At 46.0% G+C, this 25,473-nt stretch overlaps 1 protein-coding gene across 1 annotated transcript in view; it reads right to left on the bottom strand.

Moving 5' to 3' along the window:
- Positions 1-237: 237 nt before the first annotated feature.
- STPG4 (sperm-tail PG-rich repeat containing 4) overlaps positions 238-25,473 on the bottom strand; it is a 37,465-nt gene continuing 12,229 nt past the window's right edge. The window contains exons 2-5 of the mRNA XM_055122599.1: positions 20,584-20,627; positions 19,005-19,059; positions 2,450-2,554; positions 238-595 (exon numbers count right to left, since the gene is read on the bottom strand). Of these exons, the coding sequence (XP_054978574.1) occupies positions 479-595; positions 2,450-2,554; positions 19,005-19,059; positions 20,584-20,627 (321 nt within the window). The 3' untranslated portion in view covers positions 238-478. The remainder of the gene's footprint in view (positions 596-2,449; positions 2,555-19,004; positions 19,060-20,583; positions 20,628-25,473) is intronic.

Raw genomic sequence — 25,473 nt, forward strand, 5'->3', positions numbered from 1 at the left:
ACCCACCAGGAGCGATTTCTGCGCACAGAGCCAGGACTAAGCCCTGAGCACTGCCGGATGTGCCCACAGGCCCTCAAAAACAAAAAGAATGTAGGATGTTCTGTGGTCCCAACTTTCTCGGGAACAGGACAAGATGAGTTTTCTCAACATAAGAACTTGCTCCAACACAAAGTAAGCTAAGGGGAAAGACATCTTTATTTTATTTTATTTTATTTTATTGTTATTAGAGCTGTTCACCTTTCACACGGCCGACCCGTGTTCGATTCCTGCGCCCCTCTCGGAGAGCCCGGCAAGCTCTCGAGAGTATCGAGCCCACACGGCAGAGCCTGGCAAGCTACCCGTGGCGTATTGGATATGCCAAAAACAGTAACAATAAGTCTCACAATGAGAGACGTTACTGGTGCCCGCTCGAACAAATCAATGAGCAACAGGATGACAGTGCTCCAGTGAACAGTGATTGTTTTAAGACGTGTTTATTTTAAAAGCCGATGGTGTTGTTGAAGAACAAGCTGTGTTCTCGGCCCATTTTGGCAATGGTCCGGGACTGCCTGGGGAACTGCTTGGAAGACGTGTAGGCACCTGGGCCAGGGGTTTTCTGAAACCAGAACAGAGAACGGTGATCAGGTGGTGCCTTGTGGCCTGGCTCCTGGCTGGGACGATGCCCCAGGTCCTGCAGAGAGACGGAATGCCCCCCCTCCCGGGCTGGACTCTGGAGCTGTAGTGCTCCCCCTTCCTGTTGGAGGCTCCCTGAGGGTGCCAGAAGGAGAAATGACAGCTAGGCCTGGAGACCTCACGGCCGCACCTCAGGGAACTGTGTCCCCCAAGGGGCCACTCCCGCTCCCAAGCAGCTGCTGTCCTGCCTGCAGTGACCCTGCAAAGACCCGGCATGCCTGCTTCTCTCCTGGGCCCAGCCTGGGCCCTGGGGACCACAGCTCTCTAAGTTCCGTCTTCCCAAGGCATCTCCACCGGCACAAAGTCAGTCTGTTTTGAGGAAATTTGAGGCGGGAGAGGGGAATTAGTTATTCAGAAACTCAACTTGTGCTGGCATGTTGCAGGGGGGAGGGTCATTTCTGTGTCCCAGGCAGCATTTCCCATGACAGGGGCAAGCTCAGTCTTTATTTGTTTTTTAAGATGGAGGTGTTTTAAGGTGTTTACTTTTACTGGGGCTGTGGGTCACCCGTGGTGCTCAGTGCTTTCTCCTGGCCCTCGGTGGGGCCCGGGGACCCAAACAGGAACGTGCCATGTGCAAGGCCTTACCCTCTGTGCCATCTCTCTGGCTCAGGCACTTCGGTGCAAATCTTGGCACCAAAGGCATTTTCTGCTGGAGAGACGCAGAGCATGAAGGCAGGGGTCCGGGTCAGGCCTGGTCTGAGTCTTAGTCTCAGTATCTGCACTGCCCCGCCCCACCCGCCCATCGCAGGGGCCAAGAGCACCGGCCTCACCAGAGCGTGAGGCCCGCATTGGCAGCTTGGCGTCTCCAGCCTCCTCCCGCAGGCTGTCATCACGGCAGGAGGCAGAGCGCAGAAACAGGGTTGCCCGCGAGTGGGGCTGAGCCGGCCGCAGGAGCTGCTGCGCATGACAGGATGTTCCCTTCATCAGGGCTGGAAGAGCAGCCTGGAAACCGAGTCAAGTCCTAGCTGGGCGTCCAAAGGAGCCCAGGCCTTCCTTAGCTCTGGTGCTGGGGGAGCAGCGGTGTGCATGGGGCATTCTGGAAGGCCGGCCCACGAGACAGAAGGCTCTCCCCACCGTGCAGGAAGACCCAAACAGCACCCGAGCCCAGAGGAGCTCCTGAGAAGGCAGTTCCTACCCGGTGTGACTCCCGCTTCCGTCTGAGTTCTGACAGAGACCCATGTGTGTGTGGGGGAGGGGCGGGGAACACCTCAGTAAGGACACAGGGGTGTGTAGGGAGGACCTGCCAAGGGGATCTGCCTGCCACCTACTGCCAATTCTTATTTAGTTTTGATTTTAGTTTTGGGGTCACACCTGGCAATGCTCAGGGGTTACTCCTGGCTCTGCACTCAGGAATTACCCCTGGCAGTGCTCGGGGGACCCCATGAGATGCTGGGGATCGAACCTGGGTTGGCTGTGTGTAAGGTAAGTGCCCTCCCTGCTGTGCTATCACTCCAGCCCTGCCTACCGCTAGTTTTTAATTACCAGCCAGTCCTCCTGTGCTTTCCTCAAATGCAGGCCTGGCCACCCCACTCTGGCACAGCCCTGCAGACACCCATGGGCGGCGTCTCTGCCTGCTAGCCCGATCTTCCCCACACCACTTCTCACAGACACCATTGGTGTCTCACACCGAGTTCTACAGACCCACAAGTTCAGGGGCGTTCTTTGACCAGGGCACTGCCAGGAGCCACAAGGCCACGGGAATTAGAGTTGTCTTTCAGTGCTCCGGGACAAACAACACGTCTCCGGAACCCCGTCTTCTGTCTTTCAGAATACTCACTGAACAGAGAGGCAGGAACCGAGGTACTTTGGACTGAAAACAAGAAGTAATGCAAGTTGTTGGAGGAATTTTCATGTCATAGTGACCTGGGCCTGGGCCTTCATGCTACAGCGGGGGAAGGCAGAAAGATTGCAAAGTTGTTAATCTGTGAGACATCTGAATGCTTGCTCTGCTCTCCGCAATAGATATGGAAGCTCCCCGTGGCATATTTGTTATGACAAATACAGTAACAATAACAGGTCTCATTCCCTTGGCCCTGAAAGAGCCTCCAATCGTTGGGAAAGATGAGTAAGAAGAGGCTGCTAAAATCTTAGGGCTGGGATGAATGGAGATATTACTGGATGAATGGAGATATTACTGCCCGCTCAAGCAAATTGATGAACAACGGGATGACAGTGATATATATATATATATATATATATATATACATACATATATATATGTATACTTAAAATACACAGATGGCATATATATTTCAAAACCTTGCAACATGAAGTTAAACATATTTGAACCACCCTCTCTTTGTAGGACTTCATCCTAAGAAAACCATGAGGAAAGTATGTAAAATCTTGGTCCCCAAAATTTGCTATAATGTCTCTGAAAGTTGAAAATTAAAAATACCAAGGCCAGGTGACTGATCTAATAAATGGGGATACTGGGGCTGGAGAGATAGTACAGTGGGCAGGGCACTTTCTGAGCACTCAGCTGACCCGGGTTTTATCCCCGTCATCCCATATGGTCTCCTGAGTCCTACCAGGAGTGATCCCTGAGCACAGAGTCAGGAGTCAGCCCTGAGCACAGCTAAGTGTGCCACCTCCATGAAAAAGTGAAAAAAAAAGTGGGGGGGGGGGCGGGAATTCTTCCATTCAACTGTAGGGGGAGGATAAATTTTTATGGACCTAAGGGCTTTTTTGAATAATGTTAAGGGAAAAGTGCAAGATTCCCCCATGTCTGATGCAATTTTATTTCCAGCATCCGAGCTGTGAGTCCCTCGTGATACAGGTCAGTCTTCGGGAAGCCCTAACGGGCCACCCAGCTGCCTCCCTGCCTTTGGTCGTGAGTCAGAGGGACCGTGGTTTGGGCAGAAAGGAATGACCCCCGATTGTGTGCTTCACTTCTGCCAGCTGGAACCTTCTCAATGTTGCTTGCATCACACACGCATGGAGCTGCCATCACACACACACACACACACACACACACACACACACACACACACACACACACACACACTGCCATGGAACTGCCCCCCAGGGCCACAGAAGAAATCTTTTGTTTTGTTCTGTTTTGTTGGGGCCAGGCTTAGCAATGCTCATAGGTTACTCCTGACTCAGCACTCAGGAATTACTTCTGATGATGGTCAGGGGACCATATGGGAGCCAAGGCTCAAACCCAGGTCGGCCACGTGCAAGGCAAGCAATGTACTATTGCTTCAGAACCCAGAAGAAATCATTGAAATGGGAATTATCAGCGCTGGAGAGATAGTGCAGGGGTGAGGTATTGCCTGGCATGCTGCAGACCCTGGGCCCCTGATCATGGCCAGGAGAGACCCCAGGCCATAGCACCAGGAGTAACCCCAGAATACTGCAGGGCCGCCCCAAACCTGTCACCCAGAAAGAGGGTGCATTAGGGAAGCAGATCAGTATCTGCTTATTCCCAGAGTCCTATTCCAGAAGTCTCCAGGCATTTCCTGAGTCCACAGCGGCAACTGTTTCTCCTCCTGCCCCACTAGGAGGACTGAGTGTGTGAGGAGGGAGGGGACCTGGTCCCCACAGCTCGTGGGGACAGACAGATCTGGGGCAAGAGCGTGTTTAAAAGGACATGCACCCGGGTGCTACTTTTCCATGTTGCAGATTCTGTCCGCCACCCCCCACCATGTAGGGGCTCCCCAGCTTGCTCTGGGCTCATGTTTGCACACGTCAGTGGGGGGGGGTGGTGGCTCCTGGGATGAACAGGCAGTACTGAGCTACTAAGCACTGCTTACACAAGTGGAATGTGCTAGTTCTTTTATCTGCAGGGGTGGAGGGTGGATTCACAACCCGCAGTGCTCGGAGCTCACTCCTGGTGGTGCTGCAGGGGAGGTGGGCACCTTACCCTGGAATGTGCTGGTCATGTTGGTTTTTAAACCATATATTTGTTTAGTTTTGTTGTTGTGTTTGAGCATCATGCCTGGGGATGCTCAGGGCCCTGGCTCTGCACTCAGGAATTTTTCTGGTGGTGCTTGGGAGACCATATGGGATATTGGGGATCGAACCTCGGTTAGCTGCATGCAAGGCAAGCATCCTACCCTGTGCTATTGCTCCAGCCCCTAAATGGTACTTGTATTGAGCCATGCTTGGGCCACTCTGGGTTTCCCATACCCAAACACATGCAGCACCACTAACATTCAGTGCCAAAAGAAACAAGATTTGTTACCTTCCCAGAACCTGCTGGCCTACGAGACTGCTGTGAACTTTTGGAGTACCCTCTGCCCAGTCTGGGTGATTCTATCTCAACCCTCCGGACAAGATCTTATCTTTCTTTGCCCTCTGGAAAAGACCCTTCTGCCTTGAGGGCAGATTTAACAAAGGAGAGCACCAGGAATTACACAGATGAATCAAACAAGATCTCTGACCTCAAGCCAGGAAGGAATGGAAGAGAACCAAACAAAAACATGCACAGGGGTCCTAGTGATAGGACTGTGGGGAGGGCACTTGCTTCCCAACCCTGCTGGGTGACTGTCAACCTGAGTTCAATCCCCGGCATCACATATGGTCCCCTGAGCACCGCCAGGAGGATTCCTACATGCAAAGTCAGGAGTAACCTGTAAGCATTGCCGGGTATGACCCAAAACCCCCAAAAGAAGAAAAAAAAAAGTATCCCCAGAAGAGTCAATGAAGCTGTAAGATGCCGTGAGGACCCACGGTTTGAAGCCTGCCTCCTGAGCTGGGGGAGAAGGCAGCTGGGATGGAGAAGAGATCACTAAGCCAGTGATGGTTGGAGGGATCGCTCGGGATGGGAGACGTGTGCTGGAAGTCGATAAAGGACCAAATGTGATGGCCTCTCAGTATCTGTATCGCAAACCATAATGCCCCAAAGTAGAGAGAGAGTAAGAAGTAAAGTGCCTGCCACAGAGGCAGTGGGTGGGGTGGGGTGGGAGTGGCAGGAGGGATACTGGGGACATTGGTGATGGGAAATGTGCACTGGTGGAGGGATGGGTATTCCATCATTGTATGACTGAAACTCAATCATGAAAGCGTTGTAACTATATCTCACGGTGATTTATTAAATAGATAAATATTTTAAAAATTTAAAGAAAGATGCTGTGAGTAGCTAGATGCAGCTGCCTGAGGGCTGAGCAGTCAGCTAGGTGTGGACCTGCTAAATCTGACTTTTCTGTGTCTGGTCAGCACTAGCAAAGAGCTGAAACCTGGCCAGAGATCAGTGTTGGATAAGGACGAATGTTCTTGCCGGCACCTAAAGGACAGCCGTGGGTTAACTTTGCCCAAGGTCTGATCCTTACTCTGTCTAGATCTGCAAAAGGGAATTCCTGCCATAGAGGCAGGGCGGGGTGGTGGGGGTTGGGGTGGGGGTGGTGGGAGGAAAACTGGGAACATTGGTGGGGGAGAATGGGCACTGGTGGAGGGATGTAAACCAAATGCAAACATGAAAGTTCATAAGTTTGTAACTGTACCCCACGGTGATTCACTAATAAAAATACATAAATAAATTAATTTTAAAAAAAGACAGCCTCAAGACACCAGTCTGTGAGGGGGTTATTGTTTATTCTGAGAGCCATCTTTGCCCATCCTTTCTCCTCTTTCTGTCCCTGTAACGTCTGAGGACGGGAGCCATCTTCCAGCCCTGCTGGGTGCCTGACGGTCTGGTAAGGTTTTCTCACTTAGCATCTTTTTTTTTTTTCAGGTTTTTTTTTTTTTAAGAGAATCACTGTGTTGTACAGTTACAAACTTATGAACTTTTGTGTTTGCATTTCACTCATACAGTGATCATTTACCCATCCCTCCACCAGTGCCCATTCACCTCCACCAATGATCCCAGTATCCCTCTCACCACCCCCACCCCATCCCCCTCACCTAGCATCTTGTCTGTTGTTGCAGTTTTTTGTTTGAGTTTGGGGCCACCCCTGGTGGTGCTCAGGGTTTAGTCCTGCCTTTGCACTCAGGAATGTCCCCCTGGTGGTGCTGGGGGGACTATCTGTGGGTCCGTGGGTCAAACCTGCTGTGCCATCACCCTGGCCGCTTGCCTGCCACTCAGGTGGCCCTCAAGTGGCAGGGAACTGGACCTTCGAAGTTACAGTACAATCTCAATGGGACGCTGCCAAGAGTGGAACTTTCCACTTACTACGACACTCAGAACACACAGCCCGCTGGGAGAGTATTCTCAGGGGCTTCCTGGCGCTCCAGGACGAGCCTCCAGGACTTAGGGCTCCAGGCCCAGCACAGGTGTCTCGCAAACCCCGACATGCCGCACAAGTGGACGCAGCAGGTCACCTGCACGCCACCGCTCGGAGACAAAGACTGTGAGAGTCAAGAAAGTACCCCAACTCATTCCTGCCGGGTGGGGCTCCCTTCCCTGAAACACAGTGAGAGCCTAAAAAACCTTTGTCCTTGTTGTTGGGCCACCCCCGGCAGTGCTCAGAGATCACTCCTGGCTCTGCATTCAGGGGCCACTCCTGGTAGGCTCTGGGGACCATATGGGATTGACCTGTATGATGAGGATTGAACCTGGGTAGACACATGCAAGGCAAGCGCTCTACCTGCTGTACTATAACTGCAGCCTCTCATACATTTTTTAAAAAATTAATCTTAGTATATCACTAACTATATTTAAAATGTTATACTTTCCCCTAAAAAATTAACTGCCACTCCAGAGAATATATAAACTATGGTACTTCTACACAATAGAATACTGTATATTTATACATAGCATATATACATAGTGTGGTAACAATACCCAAAGCCAGTAGAAATGAGAGCCAGGAAGATCCGTCCATGGTAGGGAGAGGGGAGGTCAGTTAGGTCAGAGCAGGGACCACTCTGACAGTGATAGTTAGGAATGCTCACTCTGGACAAAACCTGGGTGCAGAAGGGAGGAAAAGTGATATCCATGATACCTTTTCAAAAGTAAACAGTATTGCAACCCACAGTGCCTACAGGAAAGAGAGAGACAGAGTCAAGAGAGTCAAGTGTCTGCCATAGAGGCAGGCTGGGGCCTGGGGTGCAGGCGGGAAACTGGGGACACAGGTGGCGGGAAATGTACACTAGTGAACTAGTGAAGGGATGGGTGCTGGAACACTACATGACTGAAACCCCGTCATGAACAATTTTGTAACTGTGTATTTCATGGTGATTCAATTAAAATAAAAATTATCTACCACTGAAATCACCTTTGAAGAGAGAGTAGCATTTATTTTAATTGTCCTAATTCTCAGATTCCTTTCAAACAGAAATGAACAGGCTCGGGTTATTCAATCTGACCATGTTTTTTTGTTTTTTTTTTTGGTTTTTGGGTCACACCCAGCGATGCACAGGGGTTACTCCTGACTCTTTACTCAGGAATTACCCCTGGTGGTGCTCAGGGGACCATATGGGATGCTGGGAATCGAACCCAGGTCGGCCGCGTGCAAGGCAAACGCCCTCCCTGCTGTGCTATCGCTCCAGCCCTGTCAATCTGACCATGTTTACTAATGATTTTTCTGTCTCTTCATGGAGTTTGTAGCAGCTGGTTTTGAGGCCACACTCAGCTGTGCTCAGGGCTCACTCCTGGTTCTGTGCTCAGGGCTCACTCCTGGCCCAGATTAGGGCTCACTCCTGGTTCTGTGCTCGGGCTCACTCCTGCTGAGACTCAGAGCACAGTATGTGGTGTGGGGATTGGACTCAGGTTGGACACACGCAAGACAAATGCCTTACTGGCTTTCTTCTCTCCAGCTCTCTTATGGAGATTTAGACAAAATTTCAACTTTTTTTTTTTAAGTTTAGTTTTTAATTGAACTAATTCCTTAAATGCAAAAACTCTGAAGGATGCAGTTTTTTCAAAATGCAGATTTCTTTCTGAAGTCCTCCACTTCAAATTCCAGTAAAATGTGACTAAAACAGACAAATCATCTGACACTTATGGTATCTGAACAGACTTTATCCTGTTTATCTAATCCTTCCCATATTATTTATAGGCATGTCAGGTTTTAAGAAATACAAAACCATCTTGAAATATTTCTGACATCAAATAAAAGAAATCCTTTCATTTGGCACTGTAATATTTTGTTCCTACTGTCAGAAAGATAAGCAAGTCTCATTTTTCATTTTATATGCAACCATGAGAAATAATGACAGAGGTTCTGCAGAGCAAACCCCAAGTCATGTGAATGACTGAGTTCTAGTTAAGTAGTAGCAAGTAGGACTATTTTTATTTAAGTAACAATATTTTGTTTGGTGACCATTTTGTTGGCTCCTTTTGTCAAATATTTTTGTTTTAAATTTTTATTTTGAAATTTATAAAATTAATGGAAAAGAAAGAGAAAAAACAGTGCACATCCTTAATCACAGAACCTCAGTACAGGTACTGACATGTCGATGCATTTTCTGTGTTTTGTATAGATGATTAGTCTTACATTATTAAAATCATAAGCTACACATCCACTTGTACCCTGAATTTTAAAACTACACGTTGGATTGTAAATATTTTTATGCTATCTTATAATTTTAATGATTATTTTAATGACTACAAGACATTCCTCTGAGTATATCTGTAATATTCTTTTTTCATTATTTCCCTTCTGTTGGATGTTTACAGTTTATGTTGTTATCATACTACTGAAACTAATCCCTAATGACACCTTTGGACAGATATTCCTGTATGTAAGATTATTACTTACGTAAAATAAAATTAATGAGCAAGAGGAAGCCACAAATAGCTCTTAAAATTCAATCCATATGACCAAACTGTGTTTCAAAGTCTTGTATCAGCCTACCAGCAGCTGCCAAGAAAATCACTGAATTTCTCTGGCCCTCATGCCAAGTAGCTATTGGCAGGGGGAATAATTTAGAAAAATAAAACCTTCCTTTCTCCTCTTTACCCTAGTTGAGAATAAAATAAAATCACCAGACGCCCATATATACTGAGAACAGCTATGCCAACTGGCTGATATTCTAATGCCGACATTGTGGAAACACATTCATGCGGGTACAAAATTATTGCAGTTCTAGGTGCAGGTTGGGATTGGGGTCACTTAGAAGACAATTAAATGAAGGGATGAAGGAAAAAGAAACCCAAACTGGCAATTTTAATTCATTGGGTTCTCTTAGAGAAGAGCAATTGGGTTTTGTAGCAGCTTGTTTTTCAAGAAAATCCTGCTCTGATGGTTCTGTACCTTTTGGTCTAAGGATTTGTGAGATTTGGTCATTAGTAGTTACAAAAGCCACTTGTAGGAGAACGCATGGTCCTGATATCTATTCCTCAATGCTCACAAAAATGTTCTCAGATTTCTTCCTATAGTGATTTCTTCCAAACAATTATGCTGCTCTAATCAAATATTAAATTGGATAATGTAAAGATAGAAAGCCACTTTTCCCTTTTTTCTTTTTGGTGGGGCCACACCCGGCAGTGCTCAGAACTTACTCCTGGCTCTGCATTCAGGAATCTCTCCTGGAGGTGCTCGGGGGAACATCTGAGATGCCAGGGGTCGAACCCGGGTCGGCCACATGCAAAGCAAATGCTCTCCCTACTCTACCATCTCTCTGGCCCCTGGAAATAATTTTCTTCTTCATTTTTTAAAATTTCACTGAATCACCGTGAGGTAGTTACAAGCTTTCATGTTTGGGTTACAATCTCACAATGATCAAACACCCATCCCTCCACCAGTGCACATTCCCCACCACCAATATCCCGGGTATACCGCCCCCTTTCCCACCCTCCCCCTGCCTCCATGGCAGACAATATTCCCCATACTCTCTCTCTACTTTTGGGCATTATGGCTTGCAACACAAACACTGAGAGGTCATAATGCTTGGTCTATTATCGACTTTCAGCACACATCTCCCATTCCGATTGATTTCTCCAGCCATCATTTTCTTAGTGGTCCCTTCTCTATTTCATCTGCCTTCTCCCCTCTGCTCATGAAGCAGGCTTCCAGCTGTGGGGCAATCCCCCTGGCCCTTATATCTACTGTCCTTGAGTGTCAGCCTCATGTGATGTTATTCTATACTCCACAAATGAGTTCAGTCCCTCTATGTCTGTCCCTCTCTTTCTGACTCATCTTACTTAGCATGATACTCTCCATGTTTATCCATTTATAAGCAAATTTCATGACTTCATCTCACCTAACAGCTGCATAGTATTCCATTGTGTAGATGTACCAAAGTTTCTTTAACCAGGGGTGGAAACCATTTTCTAATCAGACAAATCCCTTACCAACTGCTTCTCCTTTGAGCCATCTACACTTTGGGGACAAAATGTAATTCTCCAACCAAAGTCTAGACACAAACAAATGTTTTCTAACAAGTGAGAAAGGCTCTTCCAGGCTGAGAAGCTTCTGGCATCCTAGAGGATTTTTAAATTCAAAATGAATGTATTTCATATTATGCAATATACTGCAATTTAAAAAAATTAAGGGTTGAAAAGAGAGCACAGAGGTTAAGACATTTGTTCTGCTGTGGCTGACCTGGGTTTGATGCCTGAGCACTGTCAGGATAGAGCCAGAAGTAAGCCCTGAGCACCATAAGATCCCCAAACAAGAAATTTATTTTTCAAGTGAAGCAAAATAGTTTTTATTGAAGGAAATTTACTTAGATGTGAGAGCAGAAAAAGAATATAAGTAGTCAAGAGGGAACATGGGCTTCTCCAGGGTGGAAAATGTCAATCTTTATTTTTTAAATTTATTTATTGCTTTTTGGGTCACACCTGGCAATGAATGCACAAGAGTTAAGCCTGGCTCATGCACTCAGGAATTACTCCTGGTGGTGCTCGGGGAACCATTTGGGATGCTGGGAATTGAACCTGGATCGGCCGCATGCAAGGCAAAAACATCCTACCCACTATGCTATTGCTCCAGCACCAGTCAATCTTTTTTAAATTAATTTTTTAACAACTAAAATTAATGTGCTAGGTCATTTACTGATGGTTTAACAAGTTGCTCCTTCACACTTTGTGCACAGCTGATGAGCTAGACATGTGATGGAAAGAAAGGACGAGAGGTGTTTCTGCCTTTATTCATCTTTTATTCACTTATTTGTGGGACAGTTTGGGTATACCCCACAGTGCTCAGGGCTTACTCCCGGATCTCTGCTCAGGAATCACTCCTCTTCCTCTTTTTCTCTTTATTTGAGTAAATTTTTTTATTCCTTGACTACCACTTACTGAGGTTGAGAGAGGTGACTGACATGTGGCCAGTTGGCCCCAGGGAACAGGGATTCATATAGTATATTTTGTTTGGGTCACACCCAGTGATGCTCAGAGGTTACTCCTGGCTCTGCACTCAGGAATTGCCCCTGGAAATGCTCGGGGATCATCTGGGGTGTGGGGGACAGAACCTGGTGCAGCCGCATGCAAGGCCAACCTCCTACCTGCTCTACTATGGCTCCAACCCCATCATAAAGTGGTTTTTAGAACAGAAAATGTCAATTCCAAACTCAAGTCATTATTGTAACCATAATCACATAAAAAAAGGATATTAAAATTGCACAATCAGTTTGCCCCACAGAAACAGAAACTCATATATTTATATTCTTTCTCATGGGTTTTCTCTGGAACTATGCCACTTCATATTTATATTAAAATCAGACTTTTCATAATAGTCAACAGGCATCTAGTTGGCAAGAAAAAAGGTATTTAAAATTTCCTAAATGTGAAAATTGGTAAATCTTATTGGCAAGATAAGATTTTATCTTTGTTGGGGCATAACAGGTAGGGTGCTGGCCTTGCATGTGGCCTACCTGAGTTTATTCCCAGCATCCTTGAGCCTGCCAAGACTGATTCTTTTTTTTTCTTTTTGGCTCACACCCAGTGATGCACAGGGGTTATTCCTGGTTCTGCACTCAGGAATTACTTCTGGTGGTACTCAGGGGACCATATGGGATGCTGCGAATCAAACTCGGGTCAGCCGCGTGCAAGGCAAACGCCCTACCCGCTGTGCTATTGCTCCAGCGCCCAGGAGTGATTCTTGAATGAAGAGCCAGGAGTGACCCCTGAGCACAGCTGGAGATGGTACAAAACACAAAACAAAACAAAACAAATGAAGGAGAGAGATTTATCTTGGTAAAAATCTTTGTGAATCTTATTTTTCTTTACTTTATTTATAGATGTTTTTATGAGATGAATTTGAGGGCCAGTGCCTGAAAGTATAGCACACGTTTTCTGCACAGCATAAACAGTGAATTTATGGAGGCCTAAACACTGAGACTCCTCTCCTCACCTTTTTCCATCTTTTCAGTTCCTCTCCTTTATCCTAAGTATACAAACTCTTGTTTCATCTGTGTGCCTGAGAGCATGGTGAGGGAGGAAAGAGAATCTATAAAGTTGCTAATACCCTAGTATGAACTGGATCAATATATTTTTTTCTTTTAGGAGTTTTTACATGCAATAAAAGAAAAACTCCCCACCTCCCACCCCCACCCCCCCAAAGTTATATATATATATTTGGCCACATTTGGCAGTGCTCAGAGAACCATATGGAGGTGCCGGGGATTGAGCCGGGGTTGGCAGGATTGCAGAGCAAACACCCTCTCTGCTGTCAGTTGCTCTGGCCGGGGTTGGCAGTGTGCCAGGCAAATGCCCTCCCCACTCACCGCTCTGGCATTGGAAGCAGGTTTTGAAGCCACCAGTGACTGGCTTCATGTCCAAGTTCTTTTGGGAGTGTGGTTTTGGGTTTTGGGCCACACCTGGTGATGCTCCAAGGTTATTGTTGGCTCTGTCCTCAGGAGCTACTCCTGGCAGTGCTTGAGGGAGCATACGTGGTGCAGAACCCTGTTTGGCTGTGTGCAAGGCAAGTGCCCGACCCACTGTGTTATTGCTCCAGCCCCTGTGAGTCCACGTTCTCCCAAGTAATATATGTGTGGCCCTGGGCAAGCAACTTCCTCTTCCTGCACTACCAAACAGAGATGGTACTGGCATTGCACTGGGTCGGTGTGAGGTGAAAAGACAGGCAGTGCCAGGCCACCAAGCACTGTGCCTGGCAGCAGGAAGCACTCAGTGAATGCCAATCACCATCTTATTTTCGGGTTTTGGTTTTTGAGCCACACCCGGAAGTGCTCAGAGGTTTCCCTGCCTCTGCCTGGGGGTTGCTCCTGCTGGTGCTCACGGCACCCTGTGATGCCGAGAACAAACCAGCCTCCTACATGCAAAGCTGGGCCCAGCCCATTAAGTTATCTCTGGTTGACTTAGAAAGTTTCCTCCGGCTCCAAGAATCCTTAACTGTTCTATGCATATGATGCCAATTTCTAGAACAATTTCAGTGAGTGATAGAATCAAATGAGTTTTTCAGATAAAGACTGAATGTCATTATTATAAGATTATTGGCCTAAGGATTTGGGCCTTAATCTCAAGAAGATTTGAGGTAATGCTCTAGCACTTATCATTTCTTTATCATAATACTTCCTGTCACCATTGCCCACTGCTGGGATCAGAAGTGCGCTCTTAGCAACATACCAGTTTGTGAATCTAAACCAAACCCATAAATCTGTTCTGGGAATGATGCATGTTTTGGAAAAACTGAACTTCAGCCCCAGGCTGTTTCTTTGTCTTGGAATATTTTCCATGAAAGCATTCTGTTGAAAGACAGGATGTTCCAAATCAGTGAATTATTTTATTTATAAAATGGACGAAGTGACACAAGTGAAAATGCCAGAAAAAGGATCTCCAAAAATCTCCTCCTCCCCAAAGGCATGGGGAACAAAGACAAAAATTGTCGGAATGGGTTGCATGGTGCTTGGTTGAGATCTGGGCTACAATTCTGCAGGAGGACACAGAAGAGCTCCTTCTATCAAGTCTCTCCTTGCTCACGGTACACAAATCTCTATGCACTTACTGTCATTCACGGAAGTGTGTATTTCAAAGGAAAAAATGGAATCAAGCATTGGGCTGGGATGGAGGAAAGGAGAGAGCAAAGTGGGAGTAGGAGTACTGCTAGCTGGACTGCTTGCTTCTCCCCGTCAAAATATAAGGGCATAGAGGTCTGACCATCTCTTCTATATGCATAGAACAAGAAGAACTAGTTTGACCTTCATGTCTAACAAGAAGAGATATATTGATGTAGCTATAGCTCAATCTCTTGATGTGTCTATCTATATTTATTAATGTATCTACAGCTATAGATATATCTCTATCTCTCTCTTTTTTAAGAAAAAAGTTTTGGGGTCACACCTGGCTCAGGGGTTATTCCTGGTTCTGCGCTCAGAAATTACTCCTGGCAGTGCTCTGGGGACCATATGGGATGCCGGGGATCGAACCTGGGTTGGGCAGTTGAGTGCGTACAAGGCAAGTGCCTGCTTACTATCTGCTTACTATATCCCCAGTCCTATGCATCTACAGCTATCTAGATTCTCTTATTTTTATATGTATAATATATATGGAGAGAGACAGTGAAAGTGTGTGTGTATGTGTGTGTGTGAGAGAGAGAGAGAGAGAGAGAGAAAGAAAGAGAGAGAGAGAGAGAGAGAGAGAGAGAGAGAGAGAGAGAGAGAGAGAGAGAGAGAGAGAGAGAGAGAGAGAGAGAGAGAGAGATTCCCAACAGATAAGAGATAAGACTTGGGAAAGCTGCAGCATACTTTGGAGGAATGGCGCCTGCTGTGATGGAGAAATAGGAAACACGTAGGTACCTGGAACAGTATCAGTGAGCAGCAGACTGGTTTGCTTCCCAGAATTATGCCCCCCTTAAAAAAAAAAAAGTGCTCCGGCTTCCTGGGCAGCGAAGTGGAGCACTGCAGAGTGACCCCGGTGCCGCCTCCTGTCCCCCAGCCCTGCAGCGCTGCCCAGCCTGTTTCCCTGTGGAGACAGAGCCGGGGCTTGTTCCCAGGGACCTGAGTCCTGTGTCTGCACTCAGGAGCCTCGGAAAGTGTGAGGAGGGGGCTGACTAACAGCAAGAATCAAGGAAACCCCCCACACCAAATGGTGAGACTGCCTCACCTCGCCCCTTCCCCACTCGGCCCCCAGAGGCTCCCCTCTAGGCCAGTGGCTGAGGAGCCATTCCGGATAAACTGAGAAGGGCCAAGAGAGACCTGCAAAGTAAGCAGGGAAACGCCAGACCCTCGGCACTTCAAGAGCCCCTGGGGATCATTGACACCCGCAATGACTTCCTGGGCCACCACAACTGGCATCAGCTTGGTGGCTTTACAAAAGTCATTTCAAAGCAAAACAGAATTCTACTCTCCTCCAGTTTTCCTAGGGCTAAAATCCAAGTGTCAGGGGAAGCCCTGCTCCGTCCCCAGCCCTGGGGCTCCCTCCCCTTTGGGCCTGGGCTCCTGGCCCTCCCACACTGCTGCCTTCCTTCCTTTAATAGTTTAAGTGAGATGAACTCAATCGTGCTAAAGCAACGCTGCACAACATTTCTGCATCCACCAACACTGAAGTGCCCAGGACCCTCCACCCCATCCCCCTGTCACCTCTAACCTAATCTTTACTCCCTCCCACCCCCCACTGCTTATTCATTAGTTTTGCAATCCAGGGCCAAAGGTTTGCCATCCTCCAGTGCCATCTGTCCCTCACTTGGTCTCTCTGTCTGCCACCCACGAGTGAGATCGCCTGGTGCCCGCTCTTCTCCCTCTGACTCTTTTGCTGACTGTGCGTCCCTCCAGTTCCGTGTACGTGGCATCGACTGCATAGCTCCACCGTTCTTCACAGCTGCAGTCTCAGGAATGTCTCAGAGATACACCACAGCTCTGTACCACCCTGTCCTGGGACACTGGGGCTGTTCCCCTACCCTGGCCACTGCATTCCGTGCTTCAGTGATGGTCGGGACAAGCGATGCTTCTGAGCTTTAAGTACCTTCTCCCCTCTCCCTCTCCTTCCACCCTCTTCAAGGACATTTAGCACCCACCAGGTAATCTAGAATAATTTCCCGTTCTCACACTTAAATTCATCTTTAGAGGCCAGGGGCACTGTACAGGGGTCAGGACACAGGCATTTCTTGTGTGGGAACCTGGGCAGCCCCCAGGACCACATCCCTGCCCTGCCCAGCACCGCTGGGTGTGGCCTTGATGGTCCCCCATGCCCCAGGGCTTCTGGTATGGCCACTCACCTGTCTTCAGAGTGACCCCCAGGCCCCCTGATCATCACTTAGGAGGTGCCCCCAAGAATTTTTTAGCACCCTTAGGAGCCCAGAGGATAACTCAGCGACAAAACTCCTACCTAGCAACCACAAGGCCCCCAGTTTGATCTCTGATGCTGCCCACATGTGCCACGTGTGGCACAGGCAGATCCATCAGTTGGACCGTGATGCACCAACAGAGAGCATGGCTGACGTCAGCATCTGTGCACGGACACAGCACTACAGGGTGCAGACCCCAGGGAGAGCCCCCGTCAGAGGGCCCCAGCCCTGCAGCTAAGGGCAGCAACCACCCAGTATGGGAAGCACTCAGGGACACAAAGCACCTGCCTGGCCTGCAGAGGCCATTGGTCGGTCCTATCCCTGGCATCTTCCCTGGTGCTGGACACAGTCATGGGGGTAGTGCTGCCTGCAAGCCCAGAGTCACAACAAGAAATGTGCCATGCCCAGTGCGCCACAACCACACGCATGGTGTCTGCCCACAACTAAGTGTGTGGGTTGTGGGCAGCGCAAATGACTGTGCACCCACAGGGCACACAGATGAAGTGTGAAGCCCCTGACAAGGAGGCAGCTAGAGAGAGAGGAAGGAAGAGAGCGAGAGGAGAGAGCGAGCGAGAGAGAGAACGAGAGAGAGGAGAGAGAGAGAATGACTTCTGGGCATCACAATGAGAGCAGCAGCAAATGGGCAGAGGGAAGGGGGAGGAAGGGTAAGAGAACCAGAGAAACTGAATTAAATATATCTCTTAGAAATATTGTTCACCTTTATTCAATATTTGAAGTGTTTGTTTTGTGAACTATCTATTCTTGACCTTGATGTTATTTTCCCTTTTTTTTGGGGGGGGGGCGGGGTGGTACATTCAGGGCCTACTCTTGGCTCTGTGCTCAGGGATGACTTCTGGTAGGGCTCAGGGAGCTATATGTGATACTGAGGCTCAAACCTGGGTTATCCTTAGGTACTGTCACTCGATTCCCTGAAATGTAAAAATCTCTCTCTCTCTCTCTCTCTCTCTCTCTCTGTCTTTCCTCTGTCTCTCTCTCTTTCAGTTTTTTTTGAAATTTAAAGAAAATTATTTTTTAATTAGTGAGTCACAGTGAGGGTACAGTTACAGATTCACACATTTTTGTTCTTGTTTTTCCCTTACGCAATGTTTAAGATCCCATCCCTCTCTCTTTTAGTTTTTAAGTCAACCCAGCAATGATCAGGGGTTGCTCTTAGAACTGCACTAAGGAATTACTCCTGGCATTGCTTGGGGGATGATACGGGATACCAGGAATCAAACCCAGGTCAGGGGCATGCTATCTCTCTGCCCTCAACTGTAAAAATCTTATACAGGGCCATAAAGATAGTAAAGAATCTGCTTTGCATGCTTGAAGCACTGGGTTGGATCTGCAAACACACACACACACACACACCATAAACAAAAGTTTCTGCCTTCATGGAGCCTACATTAATTGGAGAGATAGAAACAGAACAGGTAAAGTATTAAATGAACTGGGTCAGACACAGTGATGAGCAGTATGAAGGGAAACCAGGGGCTAGGGAGATGCCTTAGTGGGTTAGAACTCATGCTTTGCATGTCGGAGGTACAAGTGTGATTCCCAGCACCAGAAGTTCCTTTGAGCACTGAGTCAGGAGTAGCATGTCAGCACCGCCAAGTATGGCCCCAAAACTAACAATGATAATTCAAGGAAGAAGGGACATGAAATTCTGAATGAGTAGGATGGCATCTGTGAGAAGTGAAAGAGACAAAGATTTTGTTTTTGTTTCTTGGGCAACACCATGATGCTCAAGGGTTACTCCTGGCAGTGCTTGGGGACCATATGGGATGCCAGGGAGCAAACCAGGGGTGACCTTGTGCAAGACAAATGTCCTACATGCCCTATGTGCTGTACTATCGCTCTGGCTCTGGGGTAAAGTTTTTTTTTTTTAAGTAGCCTTTTTTTCTTAACCTGTCACATGAGTTATTTACACTGACACCTCTAGTACCTTCATATATAAGTATCTCAAATCAATTCCATTCATTATTCATTCACTCATATGAGAGTGATGGTACAGCAGGTAGGGTGCTTACCTAGTATGTAGCCACCCTGGATTTGATCCCAGCACCCGAAATGGACTCCTGAGCCCACCAGTAGTGACACCTGAGTGCAGAGCCATGAACACTGCTGGGTTTGGCCCCAGAACAAAATAAAACAAATCATTTGTTCATCCTCTATGAGAAGAAAATTTTGAATCTTGAGAATATCAGATGTAATCGTTGCATAAACATCAAATTTATCATGAGTTAATTGTCTACATCTACTTACAGGAATAAAGTAGCCTGTTGGGAATCTTTGAACTGCAGAACGAAACACAAAATCCCTGTATATAAAGATGCAAAGATGAGATTTTCAAATAAATTGATTAGTTCTCTATTTTTCAAGCTGAGAGCTTTTGTTAAAGTATTCTATATCATTAAGAATTTTATTTTATTTTCCCCTTACACCTTATATAAACACTGTGGTTTACAAAGATGTTCACGACAAGTTGTTACGGACATTCAATATTCCAACACCAATCCCACCACCACTGCACCTTGTCACCACCATTACCTCCAATTTTCCCAACCACTCCTTAAACCTGTCCCCATAGTAGGCCCTCGATAATTTATTTTATACTGCTTGTTGTAATTTGCTAAAAGATTGATCGAAAAGAATGTTTCCTTAGTAAAAAGTTAGTGAAGATTGTATATCTCACCATGGAGCTATTAAACCCTTGTATAAGAGATTTTAAAATATTGTTACATTTTGAAAGGTTTTACATTTTAAAAGGTTAAGTCTTCTCTGTTAATACTTTGTTAATAGAGATTGGCTGCCTTCTACATTACATCCCATCCAATCTGGTGTGCTACTCCTGGTTTATCAGTGTTGTAGAGTTTGAGGTGTTGCTCCAGGAAGTCCAGAATTTTTAATGAGGTGATACAGTTGGAGTTACATTTTTAGCTGGGTGGCGTTTTGGGGCATCTGCATGACTGCCATTGCTTCTGGAAGTCCAGGGAGATGGGGGGAGGTAGCCCATCCCTGACCCTGTGAAAGCCTGGACATTTCAGTCACAAAACCTGCACACCTGAGGCTTTCAACAGATTAATTTCTGGGTGAGGCTCATCCCGGGCAGGAGGTCCAGCCAGGAGCATGGTGGTGACTGCAGAGGGTGAAGGCTTTCAGCTGCTTGAGTGGTGCTGGGCTTACTCGCCCACCTGGAATACTCTGGATGACTCAGCTATGCACGGGGTCCAGACGAGTCAACATCTTCTTGAGCTCTCTCTCAAAGTTTATTTATGAGTCTCTGGATCATGGCCGGTGAAAGAGCTTACATGGAACCAAGGTGATTCATGGACATGATTCTCATTAAGGATTTAAAATGCTAATATGAATAGTATGGGCATAAATGAGTTGGATGTTTTGCTTGGGAGCTTTTTTTGGGAGGAGGGGTTTAACTAGTGATGCTCAGGGATCACTTCTCGCTCTGTGCTCAAGGAATCATGCTCTTGACCAGGACAACCGCATGCAAGGCAGGCACCTTACCCCTTATCCCTCTCTGGGCTCCAAAAATGAGTTTTTAAAGCTATTAATATTGGTTATTAAGTTTGCAAACAGAAAAGTATGAGTGAAGGGCTGGAGAGGTAATACAGTGGGTATGGAGCATGCCTTGCATCACACCTGACCTGGGTTCAATCCCTGGCATCCCATATGGTCTCCGAGCACTTCCAGGAGTAATTCCTGAGCACAAAGCCAGAAGTAAGCCCTGAGCACTGTAAGGTGTGACCCACCCCACCACCCCATAAAAGAAAGGAAGAAAAGAAAAGCTTAAGTGAAGTTGACAAGAGCAGCTTAAGACTGTAATTACCTGGAGATGTACTTGGAGGCAGCTGCCTTTTGCTCCTGGGCTAGCTACAGGATGGACAAAGAACAGATTCACACAGGTCTTGATTTACTTTCCTTCATTAACTGTCACTTATCATATTTTTATGACCATACAACAATGTTTAATACATCTTCTATTTAGTAACAGTGAGATATATTTTCAAAATACAGCTACAAAAAATGTTTCCTTGTCACAGTGATTTTTTTTTCCTTGAGAGGATGAGTAGAAACATGCCGTACAACTAACTTACCATATCGATACTTATTTTTTTTTTTTTGCTTTTTGGGTCACACCCAGCGATGCTCAGGGGTTACTCCTGGCTTTGCACTCAGGAATTACTCCTGGCAGTGCTTGGGGGACCATATGGGATGCCGGGGATCGAACCCGGGTCGGCCGCATGCAAGACAAACGCCCTACCCGCTGTGCTATCACTTCGGCCCCATCGATACTTATTTTTGGTTCGGGGCCATACCCAGTAATGCTCAGGGGTTATGCCTGGCTCTGCACTCAGGAATCAGTCCTAGCAGTGTCTGGGATGGCATATGGATTGCCAGGGATCAAACCTGAGTCAGCTGCACTCAAGGCACATGCACAACCCACTGTACTATAGCTCTGATCCAGGACCATATTTTAGAATGTACTGATTCAACAAGTCAGTTCAACACTGTTTAGTGGGACTGTGTGATGTCTGCTGGGGAATAAGGTGTAACAGATTTGTCGTTGACCAGCAGGAGAGAAAAGGCAAGCCCATAAGCAATGCTATTCTGTAATATTATAAATTACAGTTTTCTAGTAGCTTGGCAGTCACACCCACAAACTCCCTCCTCCCCATGTAATCTCATCAACGGGGAGTGGGGGGTGGGGGAGGAAGCCCTTGGAAGGGGGCTGGTTGGGTTTCCCTCCCCGACCCAAGCAGAGCCCTGGCAGCTGAAAACCTCCAGAACCCAGTCACAGACATGCTCAAGGCCACTCTCCACATGCTCGAAGGAGCCTCACGCAAGAAGGAACCAACAGAGGAACCCAGGTATGCGGGACCCGGGGCTGAGATCTCCAAGCCTGTTCACCTGTTCAGATCAGGACTGGGCCTCCTCTAGCCAGATCCCCAGTTTTCCAATAGCTTGGCAGTCACACCCACAAACTCCCCCCGCCCCCCGGCACCATGTAATCTTGGCCAAGATCCAGAGACTATAAAACGAAGCTCCTGGAAGAGAGAGATACAATTTTTCCCAGAGCGTGAGGCTTTATTCTTATTTTATTTCTTTTTTTCTTTTTCCCGCATGGCAAAGCCTAATAAGCTGCCTGTGATGTATGTGATATGCCAAAAACAGAAACAATAACTTGCTCTTCGTGTTCCTGGAGTGAACAGACGCCACTGGGCTACACTAGTTCGGGACAGGGACAAACGAAGACGTTACTGGTGCCTGCTCCAGCAAATCGATGAACAACAGGAAGATTGTAATACAGTGATACAGTGAATATTATAATCACTGGTAAGAGACTTAAAGATTTGTGGGAGGGTGGGGATCAGAGGAGATAGTGTCTGAATCCATCCACAGCTAACCTCACATTAAATTCTAAAAATCTCAATGCTTCTCTTTAATACCAGAGTAGGGCCAGCCATCCACTCTTCATTCCTATTCAAGATATTCAATAGTAGAGCTGAAAGTCCTACTGAGAAGTCCTACTGAGAATATCAAGTAAGAAAGGAAAGGGGGGGGGAGCCAAGGTATTCAAATCAGAAAGGAATAAGATGATATGATCTTACAGACAAAAAATCCTGAAGACCAGCAGGAACTACTTATAAATTTAGTAACACTGCATGACATAAAATCAACATATAAAAATAACTTGGGTTTAGCTATATCAATAATAAACAATCTTAATTAAGTAAAAGTCTCATTTATGATAATATTAAAAAAAGATTTTTAGGAATAAATTTAACTAAGAAGGTGAAATGTTGAAAGAAATTGAAGACACATAAATTGAAATATATCCTGTGATGACCATTAAAAGTCATTGGGGTTAGAAAGATAATATGGCAGGTAGAATGCTTGCCTTGCACATGGCCAATCTGGGTTTGGATCCCCGGCATCCTCTGTGGTTCCCTGAACACTGACAGGAATGATTCCTGAGTTCAGAGTCAGAGTAAGTCCTGAGCACCGCCGGGTGTGTCCCAAAAACCAAAACCAAAACTAAACAAACTAGAAGATGTAACATTGCTAAAATATCCACTCTACCTAAAGTTGAGGTCTATAAATTCAATGTCATCTATCAAAATTTCAATAGCATTTTTTTCACAGATACAGATAACACTTGAGGTGGAACCTCAAAAGATCCCAAAATAGTAGAAGCAACTTTGAGAAAGAGCAACCTAACTAGAGCCATCACACTTCTTAATTTCAAGCTATATTATAAAATAATAATAATTGAAAGAGTATGTGGAACAGAATAAAGAACCTAGAAATAAACCCATGCATATACGGTCAACTAATCATTGACAACAGCACCAAGAATAAATAATGGTGAAGTGAAAAAATTTTTAATAAACAGTATTGGAAAAATGGGTATGCTGAGTTAAACTGACTTAAAAGAATTAAATCAGATGCCAATCTTATGCCCTCACATAATTAAACTGAAATTAATTTTGTGAGGGCATTACAGTGTAGCTATTAATAAAATTAATAGAAATTTAATAATAAAATAAAAAATAATTTTAATAACATTAAAAAATAAACTGTAGGACCTGAAACTATAAAATTTCTGGAGGAAACATAAGGAAAAGCCCATTGATTTTGGTTTTGGCACTTATTTTCTGGATGGGACACCAAAAGCAAAGGCAATAAAGATGAAAAAATAAGCAGATGGGATTAACAACCTACAAAGCTTCTACCCTGTGCAGAAAATAAGAACTGAAAAACCACTAATAGAATGGAAAAAGATATTTGCAAATATTTTTCTGCTAATAAGTTAATAATCACAATTTTTTAAAAACAAACAGAATAAACAGCAAAAAAAAAGCAAAAAAAATTAGGTGCTAGAGAGATGGTAGAGGAGTTCCAATGTTTGCTGCACAGGTCTGTCCCCAGCACCTCTTATGGTCTCCCTGAGCCCCGCCAGGAATGAGCAATTAGGCAGAATAAACCTGAGCACCATCCAGTGTGACTGAGACCCTCCCCGCTACAAAAAAGAAAATATTATAAAGTATTGAACAAAAGACCTGCATTCACAGCTCACCAAAGAAGGTGTACAAAGAGCAATGGGTGCCTGAAAAGGGATTAATACATTAATCACAAGAGACAGGAAAGTTCAAACTACTGCCTCATACCTATGAAGGAACAAGTAAAGAAAAGGATGTGGAGAAGAGGAAACGTAGTGCGCTGTTATAAATGTAAAATGGTACAACCATAAGGAGACACTCAATGGGGGTAACTCAAAAACTTAAAATAGAGGAGAGTAGAGAGATAGCACATAAATTAATGTACTTGTCAGAGGGGAGGACTCTTACCTTGCATGTGGCCAACTTTGGTTCAATCCCCAGCATCCCATATAGTCCCCTGAGCACCGCCAGGAATGATCCCTGAGTGCAGAGCCAGGAGTAACTCCTGAGCATTGCCAGGTGTGGCCCCCAAACAAAAAAACAAACAAACAATCTGCCCTTCCCACACATACACCAAAAAAAACCCTCCAAAAACAGAAGAAGAAATTAAGGTATTTGCCTTGCATGCAGTGATGTCCTCAACAAAAGTTCAAATTCTGGCACCAACATGGTCCCCAAGTACCACTAGCTATGGCCCCTGACCATAGCCCCATGGTTTGCCCCATAACACCCCCCACCCCATCCCATACAGAACTGCCATATGAACCAACAATCTTATTCTTAGGTATACACCTGTAAGAAACAAAATAATATCTGGAAGAGGTATGCACACTCTCAAATTCACTGCAGCATTATTCACAGTATGAGGAAAAATCCAAGTGTTCATTAACAGAGAAGTGGATAAAGAAAATGTGATCTTGGACAGGAGTGATAGGACAGCAGGTAGGGCTCTTGCCTTGCACGTGACTGACCTGGGTTCAATCCTTGACACCATATATGGTCCCCCAAACCCCACTGGGACTAATTCGCAAGTGCAAAACCAGGAATAATCCCTAAAAATCACCTGGTGTGAGTACAGCAGGGAGGGCATTTGCCTTGCACGCAGCCAATCCGGGTTTGATCCCTGGCATCTCATATGGTCCTCCAAGCGACACCAGGAGGAATACCTGAGTGCAGAGCCAGGAGTAACCCCTGAGCATTGCCGGGTGTGATCCAAAAAGCCAAAAAAAGGGAGGGGGAGGAGAGAAGAAGAGGAAGAAGAAAATGTGATATATACAGTCATGCATTGTTTACCAACAGGGATACATTCTGAGCCATCATGTGAACTAGATATGACAGTCTACTGCATCCCTAGGCTTTATGGTTTTGTTCTTTGGGTCATCATCATAAATGCGACTAGTGAAGGCGGTCAGCTGCCAGTAACACAAAACTGTATATACAATGAGCATTATTCAGCCACTTAAAAAAAAAAAGGAAATCCTCCATATACAAAATGGATGAAACCGGATGGCATTATGCTAAGCAATAAAAGGCAGACAGAGAAATATCCTGTATTGCATGACATATACATGGAATCCAAAACATTTTTACTCATGGAAAGAGTAGAATGGTGTTTGCCAAGAGTAAGAAGTGAAGGAGATGGAGAGCTGCCAAGAGACACAAAGTCCAAGAATAAGTTCTCTGGGTCTACTGGACAGCATGGTGATAATGGCTAATAACACTGCACTGCACACTCAGAAATTGTTAAGAGAATACATCTTCCACATTCTCCCCAC

This window comes from Sorex araneus, chromosome X, assembly GCF_027595985.1.
Source record: "Sorex araneus isolate mSorAra2 chromosome X, mSorAra2.pri, whole genome shotgun sequence".
NCBI classification, from domain to species: domain Eukaryota; kingdom Metazoa; phylum Chordata; class Mammalia; order Eulipotyphla; family Soricidae; genus Sorex; species Sorex araneus.